The sequence below is a fragment of the Girardinichthys multiradiatus genome, chromosome 10 (assembly GCF_021462225.1).
Source record: "Girardinichthys multiradiatus isolate DD_20200921_A chromosome 10, DD_fGirMul_XY1, whole genome shotgun sequence".
Classification (NCBI taxonomy): Eukaryota; Metazoa; Chordata; class Actinopteri; order Cyprinodontiformes; family Goodeidae; genus Girardinichthys; species Girardinichthys multiradiatus.
The window spans coordinates 22,091,515-22,115,201 of record NC_061803.1 but is presented as its reverse complement, the minus strand read 5'-3'; the positions used below and the strand labels follow the sequence as shown (position 1 = coordinate 22,115,201).

At 38.7% G+C, this 23,687-nt stretch overlaps 1 protein-coding gene across 1 annotated transcript; it reads right to left on the bottom strand.

The window, feature by feature from the left end:
• Window positions 1-1,209: 1,209 nt before the first annotated feature.
• tubgcp2 (tubulin, gamma complex associated protein 2) lies at window positions 1,210-23,456 on the bottom strand. The gene is made up of 18 exons (XM_047376196.1): window positions 23,294-23,456; window positions 22,832-22,995; window positions 20,431-20,559; window positions 18,222-18,389; window positions 16,710-16,869; window positions 16,412-16,619; window positions 13,906-14,105; window positions 13,395-13,584; window positions 13,075-13,220; window positions 12,830-13,010; window positions 12,495-12,675; window positions 11,728-11,900; window positions 10,964-11,092; window positions 5,609-5,729; window positions 5,377-5,520; window positions 4,136-4,252; window positions 3,569-3,732; window positions 1,210-1,581 (listed from the first exon to the last, which is right to left on the bottom strand). The coding sequence occupies exons 2-18, from the start codon at window positions 22,979-22,981 to the stop codon at window positions 1,506-1,508; spliced, it is 2,637 nt and encodes an 878-aa protein (XP_047232152.1). The 5' UTR covers window positions 22,982-22,995; window positions 23,294-23,456; the 3' UTR covers window positions 1,210-1,505.
• Between the last annotated feature and the right edge of the window lie 231 nt (window positions 23,457-23,687).

Below are 23,687 nucleotides of genomic sequence, written 5' to 3'. Positions count from 1 at the left end.
CTTGGCAGTGACGCGCCCATCTAGCACAAGTATTGGGCCAAGGGAATGCCATGATATGGCAGCCCAAACCATCACTGATCCACCCCCATGCTTCACTCTGGGCATGCAACAGTCTGGGTGGTACGCTTCTTTGGGGGTTCTCCACACCGTAACTCTCCTGGATGTGGGGAAAACAGTAAAGGTGGACTCATCAGAGAACAATACATGTTTCACATTGTCCACAGCCCAAGATTTGTGCTCCTTGCACCATTGAAACCGACGTTTGGCATTGGCATGAGTGACCAAAGGTGTGGCTATAGCAGCCCAGCCGTGTATATTGACCCTGTGGAGCTCCAGACGGAAAGTTCTGGTGGAAACAGGAGAGTTGAGGTGCACATTTAATTCTGCCATGATTTGGGCAGCCGTGGTTTTATGTTTTTTGGATACAATCCAGGTTAGCACCCGAACATCCCTTTCAGACAGCTTCCTCTTGCGTCCACAGTTAATCCTGTTGGATGTGGTTCGTCCTTCTTGGTGGTATGCTGACATTATCCTGGATACCGTGGCTCTTGATACATCACAAAGACTTGCTGTCTTGGTCACAGATGCGCCAGCAAGACGAGCACCAACAACTTGTCCTCTTTTGAACTCTGGTATGTCACCCATAATGTTGTGTGCATTTCAATATTTTGAGCAAAACTGTGCTCTTACCCTGCTAATTGAACCTTCACACTCTGCTCTTACTGGTGCAATGTGCAATCAATGAAGACTGGCTACCAGGCTGGTCCAATTTAGCCATGAAACCTCCCACACTAAAATGACAGGTGTTTCAGTTTCATTGTCCAACCCCTGTATATAACATCACTGTTTATATTTCCCCAACTGAATCTGAATCATAACACAAAAACAAGATGTAAAGTTTGAACGAGATATTTGCAGGTATCTAGTTTCAGCAACATTTGTTAACTGCAACAACAGATTTCTTTATGGATTTTTATTTTTATTTCACACATGCATTCCCAGTTATTCTTAACATTTTAGGGTAATTGACACATTTACGCCAACATATAAACTATGCTTAACTTTCAGCAAACAACCCAGCAAAAATATATCCACCAATTTTGTCTTAAATTTACAAATAAATGCATATCATGTTAAACACGAGGTTTATGAGAGGCAAATGAATAACTGGTGTTAGGGTGGGAAATCTTAAAGCACAAAAATGCTAACTGAGGATCACAATTCTTGTTTTATTTTACTGCGAATACACTTTTCCACTGTACAGGTACAATAAATCATCACCAATGAGTTACATTTTTCAGAGCTGATGCACTAAAATGACTCTGCACATTAAAACTACATTACATACAGTAATTGTTAAGAATATACACAAGGATGTATTAGCAGTTTGAAGCTGCAGCTGTTTGCACGGTGGTTATGAGGGCGATTTGAGTGATCCGCAGCCATGAGGTGAGTTCCTTTTATAGCAGAATGGGATTTTATTTCTAAACACGCAAGAAGAAATGCTACGCTGCAGCTTTCTGACTGCGCTCCACAGCCATCCTCTCCAGCCGCTCTGTGTAGAATCCATTAAAGTCCAGCCTGTACAAACACACACACACATTAGGATTTGGTTTCAAAACTCTTTAAAACTGATCAGAAAACCGTGTTACTGCAACTATACAAGGTGAATGTGAAACTACTGAAGTTTATCAGTTTATCTTAGGATAAAACTTGCTTGGTGAATATAAATAACTGGAAGGACAAAGATTCTCCATTTCTCGCCATTTATGTTTTTATGATATCTTTGCTATTAAAAAATGTATGAATATAAAACCCACCTTATTTTAACAAGCAGATTTATGCCGATATTGTTTTGTGTCAGTTGGATCATTGCACTATACAATGCTGTGCAAGAGTATTCAAACCGTTATACATTTTCACATGTCACGTTACAATCAAGTTCTAATGTATTTTATTGGCATTTATGAGATAGACCAACACAAAGTGGGGGGACAAAGTTAAATGTCTTAAAAAATGTCAACATATAAAAATCTAAATAGTGTGGTGTGTGTTTGTATTCATCCTGTTCTGGCCTTGGTATATAACTCTGAGTGCAAGTTTATAGTGTTTGTCCTGCTAGAAGGTGAACCTCCAAGTCATTTGGTTTTGTTGGCGGGGCAGGTCGCCCCCTTAAAAAAAAAAAATAGTAGGGGAAACGATGCTGTACCTCTGGACTGATTATTAGTTGTTTTTCTTTTATTTTAATAAATACCATTTTTACTAAAAACATTTTCTGTAGAGCTCTGATATGAGTTCACCTGATAATAATAAAAGAAAAATAAGTGTGTTAATCAGTGTTCAGTAATTATTGTAAATGAATCATGTAGTTGTAAAGCAACAACTCTGGCCAGATGCCGGCTGGTAAAAATTAAATGTAAAATAATGATTTAAATTTTTCCTGCTTATGGATCCAGAGCAACGTAAGGAATAATGGAAGGAATGAATAAGCTGTATAACTCTAAAGCTGCTCATCATTTGGAATTTATCCATTTCTTTATCAGTTGAAACAAAAAAATTATTTATTAGCCCTTTAATTTCCCTTTGGGATTAATAAAGTATTTTTGAATTTGAATTAGTCTTTTAAATGGAGTAAAGGAGTAATGCCATCCGCTGAAATTAAGGTGTATGGCAGTTTTCTTCACAACTTCCCCATATGCCATTAGGCTGATTTAAATAAGTGCTCCATGGTCTCTCTGAGCAATGGGAAGAAAGTGCAGAATTCCCTGGGATTCCTTTTATCCGGGTAAAACAAATCCGGGGCCTTTCGGTGAAAAAGGGGCTAATGTTTGTAAGCTCACTCTAAGCTAGAGCATTACTGCATTATTTACCATATCTAAGCTGATGACACACAACTTTATATTTGTGCAAATACATGACCACAGTTCCTTACCGTCAGTGATGACTGGTTCCACTACTATTAAATTCAGTAGTGGGACCAGAATCCCCTCCAGCTTAATGCAGAAAGACAAAACCCACTGTTTCTGTCCCCAAGTGGCCACAATGAGAGTAAAAACCACCTCGAAAAGCATCTGCATTTAATTGCTTCTTTTTAATGTAATGCTTAAATATTGCTTTAATTATATTTATATATTGTCTTTTAGTGTAATTTCTATTTTAGTGTATTTCCTTTTTTTTTAAACACACTTTGAACAAACTGTGTATGAATGGTGCTATACAAATAAACCTCCCTTGGTTAAAAACAAGGTATACCTGAACTAAGGATTATTGGCGTCACAAGTCTATACCAGTTATTCTTTTGGGTTAGATTTCAAAATCTGTAAGAACCACCTGACCTAAAGGATTCACATTTGCCAGGGTGGAGGATCAACCAGTTCATCATCCAATAACTCTACCCCCTAGCTACGACCTCATGCAGTTCATTTAAATATCATGACGATGTGTTAGATGTAGTCGTCAGTGATTCTATCATCAAATAAAGCCCAGATCAGAAAGTTACAAAACTGCACCCCAGTTTGCTCCGGAACACACTGAGCTGTAAAGACCTATGTGATGCTGATAGGTTTACCTGTAGATGATGCTGATCATGCTGTGCTCGCAGTCGTTGGTGCTGTAGATGCTCAGCTTGTCCAGCAGGTCAAGCAGCATCATGCTAAAGTTACTGTCGAACTTCCCGATGGTGGCTTCAATGCTGGCGTCTGATTGGAGGCCATCCACTTGTTCAGTTAAAAACTGAAGCACCAATGACAAAAATAAACACAAAGTCAGATTTGCAGAACAAGAAAAGGAAAAATTATTCATTAACTGGAGGGTTTTTCAGCACCACCTAAATGTCAGTACACCAGGTCATTCCTGCTCAGTGCCAACTTGACAACTATTTACATCACTTTTTCCTTTAAGTCAATTTACTGCAACCTACCTTCTACTTTAGAAACAATAGTCAAGTAAAACCACTTGACAGTCTTCACATTTATTGTCTCTAACCTACATTAAGTGGAAAACTATCAAAATACAGTAGCTTCTACAATTGAGATCTATTGGTACAACATCATGAAACCTAAACATCCCAATCTACCACTTTTAACAGTGGGATGAGTTTCTAAAACGGCAGACGTAAAAGGAGCATGATGTTAACCTTTGTGTTTGGCCTCTTCTTTTCTGTCTCATCCACCTGTTCCCTCGGAGCTGAAGGCCCGTCCACCAGCCCCTGTTTGTGGGAGAGGCGCTCCAACCGCATACTCTGTGTAAACGTCTTCAAAAACCAAGAAAAAAATTAAATTCATTTTACTTTTCAGGCACTATTAGCTGGGCTGCAATTCCAAGACATACAGATCACAACATTTTTTAAGATTGAAACGGTACAGATATATTTGTTGTAAGTTAGTCATTAATAATTATTATTTTCTAATATGATAATGTAAGTGTGTGACTCCAGGGTTTGCAAGATTAACTATGCTCAGGTGCTCAGCTGAGTTATATAAAAAACTGCCCAAGTATATTTAAAATTCTAAAATGGACAATTGTGTAGAGAATAATTAGTACAAAGCTTTGTAAGACAATTACTGCAGAAACTGGATGTCTCGGGTTCGAGTCCCGGACCAGGAGATCTTTGCCAAATGTCATCCCCCCTCTCTCACCCTATTTCCTGTCTGCCTACTGTCGGAAAAATTGGAAAATACAGGCCTCTAGTGCCGTAAAACAAAAAAGTCATAAATATTAATAATAATAATGACCTAGCCTTCCTTAAGTTACTTTCAACTGATTTAGTGCAGCAATCATACTTCACAAAGGAGGGACTGGTGAATTTCACAAAATGGATGGCATCATGAGGTAAGAAGATTACGTGGAAATATTGAGGCAATATTTCACGACATCAACCAGGAAGTTAAAAATTGGTATTTCAAATGGTCAATGACCCTAATAATAGCTCCAAATTAGTTAGAAATTTGCTCAGACAACAAAGTCAGTGTTTTTGAGTGGCCATCACACAGCCCTGATCTCAGTCCCATAGAAAATCTGCGGACATTTGAAAAGCAAGGAGGCCTACAAACCCTGAACGTCTAACAACCAAAAAATCTAACCCAAGTCATACAGTTTAAAATGCAATTCTCCCAAATATAAGGAAATGTGTGTCAACCCCCCCTCCAAAAATGTATTTCTTGTATTCTGCAAAAAAAGATAACAATAATAATAATTTGTGTAATTCTAAGTGACTTACAACAGGAAAAGTTCAGTCTGATTTAATGCCAGACAGTAAAGATAAAAGGTTATATAGTGTATGTTAATATCCGCTTTCATCTGTATATTTACATATCCGTCAGAACAGGAAACAGTCACATCCTGGTGATTCAAGTGTTTTTTCTCACTTCAACGGACCTGTATGCAGTTTGTGAACATGACGCAGACAGACATTAGCTTGGAGAAGATCCTGAGCAGCTCGGGGTTAGTCAGCATGCAGTCCTTCAGACAGTTATCGAGGAAGCTGGTGTGATGACAGAGAACATCATCGATGTTTGAAGCCTGATGAAGGAGAGCAAACATTCAGTTCTGAAAACAGAATATACCTCTGGGTCTATTTTCTAGATGATCTGCATGTTCATTCACTCACTGTTTTCAGGTTGTTCTCCATGATGTGCCAGGTCGGCTCCATCACTTCAAACATCATGTAGTACTGGATGTTCTGCACAAAGTTGAACATTCGCTGGCGCAGAGCAAACGCAGCTGCAAACCTGTACAAAGGTCATGTTTAGATAAAAGACCTCCACCGTATATTTCATTCTTATTTGTTTTCTAAGTGCATTTTATCAAGATTTAGAATCTGTATATTTTTACAGTGTTTGTATCTATTTCTAGTGTTTACTCATTGTTAATAAATTATTTTGTTCTTCAGTTTCTATGACAAATGTAATATTTTTGTCTAATGATAATTATTGGGTATGAGCCAGTTAAATCCCAGATTTCACCTTTTCTTTAGATTTTTCAGCCAGATATTTCCTTGTAATTCTGCGGCCATCTTAAGATTGCGAGAATGTCAGAGTTAAGTTACATTCATTTTGTTTTCCAAAAGACCCAAAGTCATTTAATACAGCATTCATTTTGAGAGACGTTCATGTGGTCATTATTGTGAAGCTACAGCTAACATAAACAGATTGCTATGAGCCGTTAACACCCCATAATAGTCCACCAATGTCAAGCACATCCTTTCACAGTAAAACATGCGGAGCTGTCGTAGTGTGGAGCTTCTTTTCACTCTTCCTTATAGGGGATACAAAGTGTTACAAATACTCGAGTCTCAGACCTGGGCCCGTAAAGTAGCTCCTAGTGACGTCATTCTAAGAAAAATCTTAGGATTTCTCGAATTCTACGATTTTTCTTAGAATTTTACCTCAGAAAGAAAAAGTTATTCACAAAACACATCTGCCTTAAGAAAGCTACTAAAGTGAACAAATGTTAAGAGTAGTGAGAGCCTAAGAGTGTCTCAAGCAGAGAAAAAGACCAAGAGAAAGGAAGGTTTCTCAGTACAATGAAAAACAGGGAATTATTAAGAAGCTACCGGCTCGATCGTTCAGGGATCCACCCCCCTGGGCACTCGAGTAAATATACACATAAACTTCTATAACAATCATACAATTATTAATATAAAGATAACATTTATCATCTGCCTAGGGGATAGTTTCAGCAGCAGGGCTAAAGATGCACCTCTAGTAAGGTAGAAATAATATAGTACAAAATAAATATTTACAAACTGTAAAATGCTTTCAAAAATAAAGATTTGGAAAACATGGGAAAAACTCAAAAAAATATATATACACAAATACACACCCGAGACAAGATAAAGTACAATAATAAAGACAATATGTATGTAGAAGGAAGATGTAACTTTGTATTTTCGGTCTTTTAGATGATGCCACTAGATATAGCCTAAATGGTCATCTACAACAGCCAGTTGTCTGCGGAGAAGCTTGCTTGTACAGGTCCTTCTCAAACTATTAGCATATTGTGATAAAGTTCATTATTTTCCATAATGTCATGATGAAAATTTAACATTCATATATTTTAGATTCATTGCACACTAACTGAAATATTTCAGGTCTTTTATTGTCTTAATACGGATGATTTTGGCATACAGCTCATGAAAACCCAAAATTCCTATCTCACAAAATTAGCATATTTCATCCGACCAATAAAAGAAAAGTGTTTTTAATACAAAAAACGTCAACCTTCAAATAATCATGTACAGTTATGCACTCAATACTTGGTCAGGAATCCTTTTGCAGAAATGACTGCTTCAATGCGGCGTGGCATGGAGGCAATCAGCCTGTGGCACTGCTGAGGTCTTATGGAGGCCCAGGATGCTTCGATAGCGGCCTTTAGCTCATCCAGAGTGTTGGGTCTTGAGTCTCTCAACGTTCTCTTCACAATATCCCACAGATTCTCTATGGGGTTCAGGTCAGGAGAGTTGGCAGGCCAATTGAGCACAGTGATACCATGGTCAGTAAACCATTTACCAGTGGTTTTGGCACTGTGAGCAGGTACCAGGTCGTGCTGAAAAATGAAATCTTCATCTCCATAAAGCTTTTCAGCAGATGGAAGCATGAAGTGCTCCAAAATCTCCTGATAGCTAGCTGCATTGACCCTGTCCTTGATAAAACACAGTGGACCAACACCAGCAGCTGACACGGCACCCCAGACCATCACTGACTGTGGGTACTTGACACTGGACTTGTGGCATTTTGGCATTTACTTCTCCCCAGTCTTCCTCCAGACTCTGGCACCTTGATTTCCGAATGACATGCAGAATTTGCTTTCATCCGAAAAAAGTACTTTGGACCACTGAGCAACAGTCCAGTGCTGCTTCTCTGTAGCCCAGGTCAGGCGCTTCTGCCGCTGTTTCTGGTTCAAAAGTGGCTTGACCTGGGGAATGTGGCACCTGTAGCCCATTTCCTGCACACACCTGTGCACGGTGGCTCTGGATGTTTCTACTCCAGACTCAGTCCACTGCTTCCGCAGGTCCCCCAAGGTCTGGAATTGGCCCTTCTCCACAATCTTCCTCAGGGTCCGGTCACCTCTTCTCGTTGTGCAGCGTTTTCTGCCACACTTTTTCCTTCCCACAGACTTCCCACTGAGGTGCCTTGATACAGCACTCTGGGAACAGCCTATTCGTTCAGAAATTTCTTTCTGTGTCTTACCCTCTTGCTTGAGGGTGTCAATAGTGGCCTTCTGGACAGCAGTCAGGTCGGCAGTCTTACCCATGATTGGGGTTTTGAGTGATGAACCAGGCTGGGAGTTTTAAAGGCCTCAGGAATCTTTTGCAGGTGTTTAGAGTTAACTCGTTGATTCAGATGATTAGGTTCATAGCTCGTTTAGAGACCCTTTTAATGATATGCTAATTTTGTGAGATAGGAATTTTGGGTTTTCATGAGCTGTATGCCAAAATCATCCGTATTAAGACAATAAAAGACCTGAAATATTTCAGTTAGTGTGCAATGAATCTAAAATATATGAATGTTAAATTTTCATCGTTACATTATGGAAAATAATGAACTTTATCACAATATGCTAATATTTTGAGAAGGACCTATATATAGCAATCTCCTCTCTAGCTGCATGTAGGCCTGTTTAGAAATGGTCCAGCTTTGGCAATAATTATTACATCCTGCAGCTGTCCAGGTCAGGATGACATACAGCACTGAATGCCAGAAAGACTTACGTAAAACACATACTTTGGTTGGACTGGTTAAACGAACTCTCACATACACACTAATGATATGACTTTGTATATATAAATACCTGTTTTTGAATTAAAGGCCGTGATTCTTTGGATTTTAGTGATGATGCATCCAGAGTTGTGTTCTGAATAAAGGTCCCCCCTCATCAGCTGAGAGAAAACACTTTTTTGTCCGTTTCTTCATTTTCTTTAAGACTTTTTTTTTGTGCCACTGCTTTCTCCAACAAAATAAGGTATATTAAAACATTCTGATGTTGTGTGACAATTAATTTAATTTGTGTAGTCATCATGACTTCACATTTCTTAATCCAATCTAAATTCAATCATCAGATAATTTCTCTCCATTGATTACTACGAGTGCATTTGTTGTTCTTTTTGTTTTTTGTAATAACCAATCACAGCTCTTAGAAGACAGCGTCACACCTAGCAACGGGGTCAACCTCACCTCACCAAGATAGGAATTTAAGTCGTGTCCTCGCTCAGAGTCGTTTCTCAGCAGTGAACTGAATCATTCTTCATCAAGTTTAGACTCCTTGGCAGGAATTTTTAATCTAAGTTAGTAGCTCTCTTAGAATTTCTGTCAATACGGGCCCAGGAGTCCAAGTCTCCGGTCCTTAGGGTTAAGTTGAGTCTGAAGTCAGTTATTTTTGTGACTTAAGTTGGAGTCTTGATCTGAAGTTGCTATTTCTGACAGTGTAAGGATGGCTGATAGTGTTACTGCAGTGAAAATAAGGTTTCTACACATTTTCCATTTTAAAACTATTTTTTTACAGACGATTTTCTAACAACATAAATATTTAAGTGGAAAACATTTACTTTGACAATGTTTTTGTCGGATGTTATCTTAATACTGCACAACATAAAGCTGAAGATGGCTTCCGACAGTGTGGTAAAAGGCTATATATATGCTTTTTGCATCTATTTCAGTGTATTCCGTTTAGACTTGTCGAATCAGGACTAAACAGAGGTTCCTTAATGCACAGTCTGTGATGTTGGATGCTGTATTCGGTTTCAGCCTTAATTTCCCGCCACCTAAACCAGACCTAGTCTAAGAATTAATGGTGAATTGTGTAGAAAAAGCTGTGAAATTCCCCTGGTTTGTTTCTTGGCTGTCCATTTAGCTTTGGGTTCTTGGTCATTAGTACATTTTAAATTGAATTTGTGTTTTGCCAAATGAAACCTAAATGACACACTTAAAATAAAAGTTGCTCTACTTTCAGGAATTTTTATTTTTATCATTTAAAAAAATTGAATGAAGTCAGAAAATGTTTTCCATATTCAGTTTTCTATTTTCCATTCCTTTCCAGGAAAATGCTAAAAGCAATTTCCAGACTTTTCAAGACTGAATATGAAATTTGTTTGATGTAAATTCAAGACATATGTTAACTTTGCTAAGATTTTTATTACATGTTATCTTATGGTCTTAATCAACTTTAAAATGAGCTTTTATTTTGGGTTTAAGTAACATTTCTATTGAACAATTTTCTAATGATGCATTTCTGCTCATGCCTGGTACACTGATTCCAGCAAGCGCTAAATACATAAACCTTTAAGTTTACAGTGTTAATGTCGGTCCAATTAAAGTTTATTGCAATCACAAAAACTCAGAGGGTGGGGCATTTACAAAAGTAGCAACTGATTTTGCAAACCAAGCAGCTCTTTGATGATATAAATTTGGGATTTATTATACAGCCATAGTTAACTCGTCTTTAGAGGTCTTGCAGCATGTTTACATTTTTTTCCCGTTTTATTATTGCAAAGTACCCTGTGTTTAAAACAAGTTTTGTAAAAGATGCTGAACAAATAATGTCTGTCTGGTTGATATACTGACAGAAACCTGCCAACATTAGCTTTCCAATGTTAGCAATGAGCTTCAGATGAAAATTTTCTGAGCATCAGGAGCAAGATAAGAGTTTATTGAAGGCTGCAGCTACATTTGTTGAGCCTGATCCTGAGCGTCCTGGGAGAAAGTAATATACTGATTAAATGTAGGGTGTTCTTTTACTGCACCGTAAATGTACCTCATATTAAAACTAATGTATTACCTTCAATAAAATCAGGCTGGGAATCTGTGTCAGTCATTGTTAAAGGACTTGGTTCATTAATGGCAAAAAACTCAAGATCAGGACATTCTTGATTTCTACTTTTGCACTACATGAAGTATTTTCTAGTGCATTTAGTTTTCACATACTTGTACCTTAGCTTAACCTTTGGAAAACTGATTCTTAAACTCACCATTTAGCAGAAGGTAAAGCGTACAGCTTGAAGTCTTTGTTGCTGATCCAAACGTTGCACAGCAGTCGCTCCACATGTTTGCAGTGAAACATGTGTCTAAAAAGCATCTGGTACCTCGTCAGAGCTTTCCTAATGATGAAACAGAAACATTACAGCTCTTTCCCCACTCATTTAAAACCAAATGTCTAGAAAACATTGGAAAAATATTGGATAGGCTTTGACAGGAAATTCGTTGGTCAAATAGTGTTAAAAATCTGATGTTTTTCCTGTTTATTGAATGCAACAAAATCAAAAGCTCATACTATTTTCGGTCTGTAACACATCAACCAACAGCAAGATCATTGATGCACTTTATTAGAGTTTAACAGAAATCAGATCTTATGCTTTGATGGATAAATAATCAGTCTGTAAAAACCCTAATGGGTACATCTCTATTTATACACTTAGTCTCTCTAATATGCCTCAGTTATGTTTGGTGATTTAAAGCTTTTCTCTCTGACTTTTGCCATTTTTAAATATATAGTTTCCACCCATTTTCATTTGAAATTTCCTACAGTCAATAGAACCAATGTCGGTCCTGCTGTTTTTTGGTTTATATCTCAAATTAGGTAGTTTTCTTCAAGGCTTAAAACATATCTGCTTCACAAACATTGATCACCAGTTTTGAATTCTAACAAAATTCTCAGTGTTTCCTTAACCAAGTAATTTGGAACTGGAGTTTGTATTTGCAGATTAATATATATATATATATATATTAGTGGAACCTGTTGATAATGAGTGAGAGCGGCCACTTGACGATGTAGTCAAAGGAGAAGGCCTCCAGCCCGCTAAGGGCCACGTCTGTGGGATCCGCGTTAATGATGGCCTTCTCCTGCTTGGTCTCGATGGCGAGCACCCGTAATAGCTGAGTGATCACATCATGAGGCATCAAGTCGATCTGAGGACAGAGGAGGTGGGCATCAGAAAACAGAAAAATATATTGGGGGACTTTGGGTGCTTTCTGTACTGCGCCTCATTTAGGGAGAATGATGCTCTCCTTTTGTCTGTCTAGTTCTAAATAAAATGGATAACTCAGTGTCCATAAAAACTACCAAACTCCAAGTACAAATAAAAGAAGAATTACTTCTAGTTCACTTTGCAAAAAATCTTACAAAGAGTTTTACATAAAATAAATGAAAAGAATATAAAATAATAACCAAAGAACCACACTTTTCCAGCCTTCAAAATTTTCACCAGTTCTCTTTGATTTCTGGAAGACATTTCTGTAAAGGTCAGGGTTCATATACAGAACCTGGAAAAACTGCTGGCTGAGAGACTATTTTTCTACCCATCTAGGCCTAGAAAATCTAAAAATGAAATTCCATAGTAGTCCGGGCTGTATAGAAACTCAGAGGCGTGTATGATGTGTGATCGGGAGGCTGAACACCAAACCATGTTTTACTCACATAAAGTGAGTAAAAAGTAAACCCGACAGTATAGCTGACGTGAATAACAACAAAAGAAATATGAGCAGATTATGACTTTCTCCCACCTTCAGGTCGTCTTTGAAGGGGTCCGTGTTGGCCGTGCTCATTCTGAGAGCCAGCTCCAAGAGAGCTTCGAGTCGGGGAGGAACAATGTCATCCACTGGTTTTTTTAGCTCCTCCTCTGTCAGGTCCATAAAATGCACAAAGAAATCTCCTTTGTCCATTAAAAAGTAGTGCTTGATTGACCTAGTGAACATGAAGTCGACACTTAAGATTTGAAGTGGGTGAAGTAGGTAGATTGAGTTGTTTCATGTCAAAGTGAGGGTTATTTTTGTTAATGTAGAGCATGACCAGAAAAGTCTCTCACAACATTCACTCCAGTATCTTTCCTTTCATTCACCTGAGACGTAAGACCAGCTCCTTCTCATCCATGAGGAAGTCCAGCAGGACCTTGCTGGCGTAGTTGTAAGCTTTCTCTATCTGCTCTACATAGGCTCGCTCCTTTAGCGTGTACAGCACCTCCTTCGCGTCTGGACACGTCACATCTCGGCCGCACTCCCGCACCACATTCAGATACTTCCCTATAAGAAAAAACGTTAAACACAAGCATTAAATAGCTGTTTTATGTTTTTTGTGTGCTGTTACCTGTGCTCAGTATTTTGTCTGCCATTTTCTGCAGAAAAGAAGGGATCCTGTGCTGTACAATGGTGTATCTCTGATCCCAGTATTTGTCGTTGTAATCTTCCTGGATCTTCTCCTTCTGCAGCTCATGCTCCTCCACCATAAACTCGCTGTGCAGAAACAAACACAGACACACATTAAGAACAGCCCCAAATCTTTTCAACAAGACAAAATGTGACAAAGATTAAGACTGATACTTTTGCAAAGCACTGTAGACTTAAGACGATCAATTTAAGTAAAAGTTAAAGAAAATGCTTTGTTTTTCAGAATTTAACTGTACTAGCCTGTACGGATCCTTGATGATTCCTCTGTAGATCCACTTCTCCAGGATTTCAAAGTATGGGACGCTTGCTGCCTTAGTGAGGTAAAGACACAGCTCCTGAGCCTGGCTATCACCCGTGTAGTTGAAGGTCCGGTCATGAAGAAGGCTCAGTGTTGCTCCACCCATACACTCCCCTTTGTCCAATGAGGAAGCTGCAAAAATGAAAGACATTTTTTTATTTCACAGAAAACAGTAAGTGGGAGTGATTTCAGCTAACAATGGCTGTTGTTGCTATTTGTGAGATCATATTTGACTCATTTTTTAGATTTACCGAGGACCAGATGAAGACTTCATTAAGAGTAGGTTTGTAAAACCTAAGGTTTACTTTCTTGTTTGTACCTGTGGTGCCCTCCATTGAGAATGTCAGGCAAATGAAACCTCTTCTAGCTTAGACATGTTAAAGTGGCATTGAATTGCAGCCAGAAGCAAAAACTGAGTCAAACCTCAGAGAAAGAAAGGTTTCAGCTTCTTACCAATAGACGCCAGTATCTCCATGGTCCTCATGGTGGGTTGAATGTAGAACCAGAGTTTCTGCAGTGACAGAAGGCCCTGTCGCTGAAGGTGCTCCAGCTGAGTGACAAGGATCAGGTACTCCTTCATCAGGGTCCTCATCGCTGCTGTCAGAGCATGGTTCACCTGGCCGTACTCAAAAGACGACTTCTCCTCAATGAACCTGTAAAACACATCATAGCTCTTTCAAACATACCAAAAATAATCAGTGTGGCTTGGTGGTAGGGAGCAGGGTATTTGCATCCCGGAGAGGCCACAAGTACCCCTGGTTCAAATCCCACAGCCTGCCACTCTGGGTCCCTGAGCAAGACCCTTAGCCCCAGAATGTTCCCAGGGTGCCACACAATGGCCACCCACTGCCCCCTAAGGAATGGGTTAAATGTGGAGAACAATTTCTCCATTGTGAGATGAATAAAGTCTATATTATTACAATCAACCTTTTTAGCAATTTACATCACAATCCTTCCCATTCATTTTGGATTCCTGATCTGAAACTTGAAAACAGATCTAGTCAGTTAGCATGTGTTTTGTACAGATACAATTTTAATCTAGCTTTACTACAAATTAAGGGTTTTATGAATTATTTTTAGGATTCTGACACATTTTTCACGCTTTTCTAGACTCTAATTTCCAGAGTTCTCAGTCCTCAGATATATTGTACATCTCTGGGTGAAACAAAACATACCTGAACTGGCAGATGCTCTGACACATTGCCAAACCTGAACATTTTAACTTGAAACAAACATGACAAAAACATCCTACAGTTGATTAACAATTTCAATGATTTTAAGCTTGTGTAATCAAGGCCTAAGAAAACCAAGGTTTGAAATACTATATACAGGTCCTTCTCAAAATATTAGCATATTGTGATAAAGTTCATTATTTTCCATAATGTCATGATGAAAATTTAACATTCATATATTTTAGATTCATTGCACACTAACTGAAATATTTCAGGTCTTTTATTGTCTTAATACGGATGATTTTGGCATACAGCTCATGAAAACCCAAAATTCCTATCTCACAAAATTAGCATATTTCATCCGACCAATAAAAGAAAAGTGTTTTTAATACAAAAAACATCAACCTTCAAATAATCATGTACAGTTATGCACTCAATACTTGGTCGGGAATCCTTTGGCAGAAATGACTGCTTCAATGCGGCGTGGCATGGAGGCAATCAGCCTGTGGCACTGCTGAGGTCTTATGGAGGCCCAGGATGCTTCGATAGCGGCCTTTAGCTCATCCAGAGTGTTGGGTCTTGAGTCTCAATGTTCTCTTCACAATATCCCACAGATTCTCTATGGGGTTCAGGTCAGGAGAGTTGGCAGGCCAATTGAGCACAGTGATACCATGGTCAGTAAACCATTTACCAGTGGTTTTGGCACTGTGAGCAGGTGCCAGGTTGTGCTGAAAAATGAAATCTTCATCTCCATAAAGCTTTTCAGCAGATGGAAGCATGAAGTGCTCCAAAATCTCCTGATAGCTAGCTGCATTGACCCTGCCCTTGATAAAACACAGTGGACCAACACCAGCAGCTGACACGGCACCCCAGACCATCACTGACTGTGGGTATTTGACACTGGACTTCTGGCATTTTGCATTTCCTTCTCCCCAGTCTTCCTCCAGACTCTGGCACCTTGATTTCCGAATGACATGCAGAATTTGCTTTCATCCGAAAAAAGTACTTTGGACCACTGAGCAACAGTCCAGTGCTGCTTCTCTGTAGCCCAGGTCAGGCGCTTCTGCCGCTGTTTCTGGTTCAAAAGTGGCTTGACCTGGGGAATGCGGCACCTGTAGCCCATTTCCTGCACACGCCTGTGCACGGTGGCTCTGGATGTTTCTACTCCAGACTCAGTCTACTGCTTCCACAGGTCCCCCAAGGTCTGGAATCGGCCCTTCTCCACAATTTTCCTCAGGGTCCGGTCACCTCTTCTCGTTGTGCAGCGTTTTCTGCCACACTTTTTCCTTCCCACAGACTACCCAGGTGTTTAGAGTTAACTCGTTGATTCAGATGATTAGGTTCATAGCTCGTTTAGAGACCCTTTTAATGATATGCTAATTTTGTGAGATAGGAATTTTGGGTTTTCATGAGCTGTATGCCAAAATCATCCGTATTAAGACAATAAAAGACCTGAAATATTTCAGTTAGTGTGCAATGAATCTAAAATATATGAATGTTAAATTTTCATCATGACATTATGGAAAATAATGAACTTTATCACAATATGCTAATATTTTGAGAAGGACCTGTAATTGTATGTTTTTTATGAGTGAAGAAAGAAGGAACAAAGAGGAGTGGAACACAGAGATGAGACCATAAACAGGAGTATTTACTTAGAAGAGGAGAGGACGCCAATCATTTTCCCCGTTCAAAATTACCTGCATCTGCCGTTTTTTTTTCCAGTTAATTTTGATGATTATGGTGTACAGTTAATAAAAGCCTAAAACTGTGTTTCTTCTGTTTACCGTGTTATAGTGGAGTAATATGATGCAACTGGTAATATTCTGTTAACAAGCTCTTTGATGGACATATCCAGCGTTGCATCAACTATAAAAGAGCGATTCTGCCTCCCCAGGACTGGCTGAGCGGCAATGTCTCGTCCGTCTACTCCAACCAGGACAAACAGCAGATCCTCAACCACAAACTGTTCCTGAGAAGGGAGGGGCATTGTTCCTGGCCATAAACATTAAAAAAACAAACAGGAATTAGCACAGTAACACCACAAGTAGCAGACATAAGCATGACAGTCCACACCGTGTGTACCAATGGTGACAGCTTGATCTCCTGCAGGAACGGGGCTGGTGATAAAGTCTCCAATGAGAGCTGGACGGTCGTAGACCCAGTTAGGAAACACGGGGTTGGGTTGTGTGGGGTTCTTCTTGTTGTGTTTTTCTCTCAGCATCTTCCGTGTGATCTCAGCAGGCTTTGGTCACCAAAAAATTAAACATTGATATGAATGTTAAAGTAATACTAGAGCTCAGCTCTGCTGTTCAGTGTGTGCAGCCCATTTTGAGCTGACTTTAAAAACATAAATAAGGGGCACAGCTGTACAAACCACTAAAAAATATCATCATTGCATTCTTAACATCGCTGCATCAACACAAAGGACAACAAACACTGGTTATTATCTCTTTAAATGCCTTGCTTTCACTGTATGCAAACAAATAACATGAACTTTAATGCTCACATCTGATTGAGTAAAAACATCGGAACATGGAAGGATTCTGAGGATTTCCAGCTTTATCGACCCTAACCAGTGATCCGCTGGTCAGAATCTCAAAAGTCTTTCTCTGATGTGTAATCGCAGGAGCACCAAACCAAAAGCTGGCTGGTCGTGCTAACACCACAACTCTTTGGTGCATTAGTTAACACTAAGAGTGCTAATGAGGTGTACAAAACTAAAGTCAGATAAAGCCACGTAAGAAGCCATTTAAAAGGAAACTGTATTTTCTGACATGACTGCATTTTATTTAGGGTGATAAAGACCAAGAGAGAGCAGGACTTTCAGCAACAGGAAGCCTGAATATACTACATGCTTAATTCAGAAAAGTTGACAGCAACTTGGAAATTTCAATTATAGTAAGGATCTCCACTCTTTCTTTGACTAACCTTTGCAAATAGCAATGTAACGTTTCCTTTTCCAGGGAAATGTCTAATAATAATAATAATGGCTGATTTCTGATCTCACGTTTTGTGAAGCTTTGACCAGCTGATCCCAATTTTAACCTATTACAAATGTATCTTTAAGAACTATAACATTAGACAATAAAGGAACAGAACTGAAAACATTTTCCTATTCTTCCTGCTGTGAGCAGTGATTCATTAATTATACTAGGAGCAGAGACATCATGTCAAGTGTGAGAGCAGTCCCTGTAAAAACAGGGTATTACTATCTTCAGTCCACATTTTAAACAGGGTTTAACAACAGCCTTTCTCACTGTCTCGCAGCCATAATAAGAAGCAAACATGTCTTTACATATTGTAGAAAAGACAGTTTTCTTTTGATAGCTTCCTACATCTGTGGGCTTCCTCTGACTTAATTTTAGACACCCAACTGCCAATGAAAAAACCTAGCTACCTACCTATTCAGCACCCGTCCACACCGAAAAATGTTGCTGTCATGGCAACCTGGTAGCCCTTACTATGGTGCGCTTGCTCTGATTTCTGAGCTGCCAACTGGCTAATTGCATTTTAGGTGATGAGAATCATCTGAGTCCAGTCACCAGGCGATTTCTTGAAACACCTTTAATGGTAATTTCTTTTTAAAAAACTCACCAGAGGGGCGTTGGAGCTGGCCGTCACGTTGCCAAGCTTCTTTCGCAGTTCATCCAGCTCCAGCATGGACATCTTTGTGCTGGTTTGAGGCAGAGAGTAACTGGTAGCAGTGGTTGAGTTTAAAGACTCTGACCTTTCTTTGGCGTTCTGTTGCAGAAACTGAAGTGTCTGGACAAACATATATTACACCAAAAGGTTGAAGATTAAATAATTTCAAGGGATAAATTATACAGCATGTCAATCAGGTGGAAAGGTTGATGAACAGAAATGGCAAAAGTGTCACTGTTAACATAATGTGTTTAGGGCTGCAACTAACGATTATTTTGTTAATCGATTAATCTGTCAACTATGTTTTCGTTTTAAAAAAATCGGATAGCAAAAGGAGCTTAATAGGAGATTTTTTACAGAATTTTAACCAGGTGAAGCTACAACTATGCTAGTTGAGGAGTTCTGTATATAGCATATTTACTCACAAAAAGGTTTGTCATCTTAAATGCAAAATGTAACATTTTTTGTACAACTTTGCCCTAATTACTGCTCTGAGTGGGTCTTTCATTGAAAAAAACTGCATGTTTTAGAGTCTGTATACTCCAGTTAATGACTATTCGATTACTAAATTAGTTGACGATTATTTCAATAATCGATTAATCGTGATTAATGCGATTCATTGTTTCAGCCTTAAATGTTTTTAGCAGAAAAATTATGGGGCAAATTTACAGCCAAAAATCAAGAGCACATATTTTCAATTTGAGAGCAGGATTTCATTCTGCTTGTACTCAAACTTAGTAACGCTTATGCTCAAAACTAGTAAAACTTGCACTAAAAACTTCAGCTTTTTTTTCAAATATACTCCGTTCTCTCTCAAATCTTTGTTTCTGCGCTCTGATCTAATGCTTCTTGCATAGATAATTTCTCCTGCTTGCTTCATCCTCCATGCGTGCAAACTTGCTCTCTGCTCGGATCAAAACGGCGCTCTCAAATTCTTTTTCCTCTCTCTCAGATTAAAGTCGTATCATCTCCTAGCAACCATATCAGCCAATAGAATGACAGTGTGAAAATACTAGGTAACTGGCTAATTTGAGGTGCGCTTGTTTCCTTCTACCGACTGTGCCGGCGTTGCTACAATTGATGACTGAGAACATATTGCATTTGGCTCAGCAATTGCTCCAGAATTTGACGCCTCAGCAGTCTTGTAACAATGGTAGAAAGTATAACATTATAGTTATTTTATTGTGAAGCACTTAAATTATGGAAATAACCATATTTATTTATAAAATGTGTGATTCTCATATCATAAATAGCTATCCTAATAAGTAAAAAGAAAGTGTTTAATTTAACCCAACAAGGACCAATCCCTTAAAATGTAAAGTTAGCTTTGTCACCATTTTACTTAAAATATTGTTATAACAGTGATATTGTAAATCATTAACTTTATCTTTGATATACTAGATGAATTAGGAAATTTACAATGCAATTCTTAAATGTCTTTCACTGAAAAGATGTGTTTGTCATTTTATTTTAATGTTTATGTTGATAGAAACAGACATACCTTTTAAACTATTGAATGTTTAAAATCACTTACTTCAGGATAGTTTTGAATTATCCATTGTCACTGTACTTTGCTAAGTAAGTATCCATTGAAGTAGATTGACCTATTTCACGAAATTGCGACGCACACCGGATGCATAAAAACACTTACTTCCAGATTTTGCCCCGTATGACCCGTGTCAGGGAAATAGCAACACAGGTATGCTCAGTAGAAGGAAACAAGCGCACCCAAACTAAGCCTGTGACCTAGTATTTGCACACTGTCATTCTATTGGCTGATATGGTTGCTAGGAGATGATACGATTTTAATCTGAGAGCAAAAATAATTTGCGAGAACAGAGAGCAAGTTTGCGCGCATGGAGGATGAAGCAAGCAGGAGGAGAAATTATCTATGCAAGAAGCATTAGATCAGAGCGCAGAAACTTTGAGATTTGAGAGAGAACAGAGTATATTTGAAAGAAAGCTGAAGTTTTTAGTGCAAGCTTTACTAGTTGTGAGTACAAGCGTTACTAAGTTTCAGTACAAGCAGAATGAAATCCTGCTCTCAAATTGAAAATATGTGCTCTTGATTTTTGGCAGTAAATTTCCCCCATAGAAATGCTTAAGAACTATTTTTTTTTTTTTTTAATCACTCTAAATATGTTGTGTTTTCATACATTACCTCTTTATCCTCACAGAGTTTGGAGAGCAGATATACCAGAGGGTCAAGATTCCGAACATTTTTGGACTTCAGCTCCTCATATTTTCTCAGAAAGTCCTCAGGTGTTTTTGAGAACTCCGCTAATTTCACCTGGAAATAATACAAAGTAAATGTCGTTTTGAAACAAAACCTTTACACAGAAACAAATTTCCCTTAATCAACAGATGCAAAACCATATTTAAACTCTAAGCATAGTTTGTGACTCCTCCTTTAAAATGTAATCCTTCAGTGTCTTTTAACTGATATATAAATAAATATACAAATATTTTTATTTCTCATTTCAAGGATGAAACAGTTTCCAGTTTGGTGATAATCATGATAAAAATTCCAACAGTTAGTATAGATAGTTCCCACATGACGTCACGCGTCCTACATCTGGATGCTCCGCCGCCACTGTGATAGTACGGAAGCAGCTTTCCACTTCGTTGGTCGCACGTAAGATAACAACGGCGGCTGTGTATTGTTGGGTGCAAGCGTGTAAAAACTAAGGCAATAAAGCAATAAATAGAGGTTTTCATCACATACCGGGAATCAGAAGAAGTGAAGGTGAACAAACAATGCAACTAAGCATCGAGCATCAAGTGTGACTGGCTAATATCCAGAGGAAACACAAGCCATCAAATACAGCACAGATTTGCTCTGATCACTTTATTAGCAGTAAAGACATTTTTAAATATTTCAAACAAGAACCAAATTGCGACGCTGTTTTTTCAGTCAATAGTGTATTGAACTGGTTGCTGTAAAATATGTGAAGGCAAACCTGCAGACTTGTATGACAGATCCAACCCAGATTGGGCCCCTACCTTGAGGCTGACCGACACAGCCACCCCCCAGAAACTGACCGCAAAAGGAGAGTCTATGAAACTAACTTGAAAAGGTACCGGCTTTGTCCCTGACATTATGTACCTGCAGTCAGATTATGTAGTAGTGGTGGTAATTTGATGAACAATACTGTATGGAGGAAAATTATGTTGTTTTGTGATAGTAATGATTCATATTGAATTAATAAGCTATACTGCATTATAATTTATCAAATACCAAAAAATAAATGCTGATTACTTAGAGACATGGTGGTGTAATGCATTATTTGACATATTCATCCATTTATTCTTATTGTGCTTTAATATCTGAATTATTTCTGTTTCTCTGTTGATATTAGCACTATGCACTCTTCCTTCTTATTACAATAGATTTGAAAGGGTAAAATACCGGTGCCACACAAAGGACAAGCAAACATAGCCAGAGCCTTGCTGGACCTTCACAATGTGCATGAACCAGAAATCATTTTATTGCAGTTAACTGGTGTTGTATTGTGTTTGACCTACCATGCAACTGTTTATTAGGAGCATGACCACAAAGTTATGAAATATGCTGTTGTAGATGCCAAATTTTCAGTAAAACTGTACTGGGTGACCACTCTTAAAAAACTCTGGGTTTTGACTGTCCATCAAACAGAGCATCTCACACACAAGCAGAAGGTAGTAAAAGTAAAGCAGGAACATTTTACTAACCAAAGACCACCAAGTGATAAATGTAGCTGTAAACTGGACATTATAACTGCACATGGAAGGCTTTTTGACAATGTTTCCGTCCTTGCTTCATGCCCCATAAATTCTTTATGCAGTTTAGGGCAGGCCAGGTAATTGCCCAATCAAGCAAATAGATACCATGGCCATTAAAACAGGTCTTGGTACTTTTGGCAGTGTATTTCGCTGACTATTAAAACTTCATCCTAGACACCCAGGCAACTTGGATCTTTGGGACCTTGATTTCCAAAGAAAATACATCCAAAAAGTCCAATCCAAAGTCCGGTCCAATCTGGTGTGTCCTTCAGCCCTGGTAGGACACTTCTGACATGGCCTCAGCAGTGGCTTAACACCAGCAATGTGTCAGTTGTGGCTCAAGTCCTAAAAAGGTCTTTGTGTGGGATTTTGAAGCAGTGACTCCAGTCACAGTCCTCACCATTTCAGCTTCTCCCAAACTCTTTTATGTGCTTGCTTTACACTATGTGGTTAGCTTTGTTGTTTGAGCACTTTTTTTTACCACACTTTTTCCTGCCACTTAACTTTCCGTTGCTTTGCTTAGATACTGCAATGTGTGAACTGTCAGTTTCTTTTGTAAATGCCTTTCATTAGTCCTGCGTAATTGTAAAATTGTCTAAAAACCGAATCTTGTGCTCTCACTAGATGTAAGCCACAGTCATCAAAATGATCAGAAAAATTGGTGAAATTCAGTTTTCGAATTTATTACATTAGCTTCCTAATTATATTTTAATTAACTGATATCCACCTCTCTAGTAGAGTACCTCATACTTTTATAAACGTGTTTGATTCTTTTCTGAGTGTGTTGGTGTGTGACCAACCTTGGCACTGTGAGCAGAGACTGTGGTGGTGACATAAGGAGTCCTATGTTTCTGCAGCAGGTCAATGTATCCCTCCGCCCCATCGCCTCCTCGGACTTGCAGGAGACTGAGCAGCTCGTTGACGTCGTGATGGATCCTGAATTCACTCATGATGGCTGTGGTAGCTTACAGAAAGAGATTTTATTATTTTTAAGTTGAGAGGATAGAAGTAGCTAAGCCCTACTCCAGACAAAAACCAACATCTGAGCTGCTGATTCTCTTTGACATTTGTCATAGCATGGTTGACCTAATATATCTCTGAATTCTACACGATTTTAAACGCTGCTGGTTCGCCTTCATGATGATGCGCAGCAGCAGTTTACGTTTTCTGATGCTAAAAGCTAACCAGCCCTGAGATTTGCATGCTAAATTGTTGCTAGCTTACCAATATAGAAATAAACAACATATACAAACAGTACTCACTTTTCCTAAGCCGTATAGTATATAACAAAATCTTATAACAAAATTTTAAGGTAAGTATTATACATGCTGGTCAAATTAAATAGTAGATCTCAACAGCAGAGCTACCAAACGCGCGCATCGCCACTCGAATTCTCCTTCTTCGTTTACAAACATTCGCAGCACCAACTCAACACTGGCCTCTAGAGGAGACACACCTTTTTCTTCTTCTTGTGTTGTTAAATTGCCGGTTAGCAAACTACGCAATGGTGCCGCCACCAACTGCTGAGGAGTGTGAATCAGAACTTTAACAACAATAATAAAAAAACTTAAATGAGTACCTGAATAAATGAAATCATCTCAAGTAAGCCATATGCTTTTTCAATGTCAAAAAAGACAGCTGCAATAGTTTCCTTAT

Excerpts from the sequence above, each read along its gene's own strand:
- tubgcp2 (XM_047376196.1), bottom strand. The coding sequence starts at position 22,981 with ATGAGTGAATTCAGGATCCATCACGACGTCAACGAGCTGCTCAGTCTC. Across the intron at positions 11,093-11,727 it reads CTCTCACTCATTATCAACAG|GAAAGCTCTGACGAGGTACC; the intron begins GTTCCACTAATA and ends TTTCATCATTAG. Across the intron at positions 3,733-4,135 it reads AGAAGAGGCCAAACACAAAG|TTTTTAACTGAACAAGTGGA; the intron begins GTTAACATCATG and ends TTGGTGCTTCAG.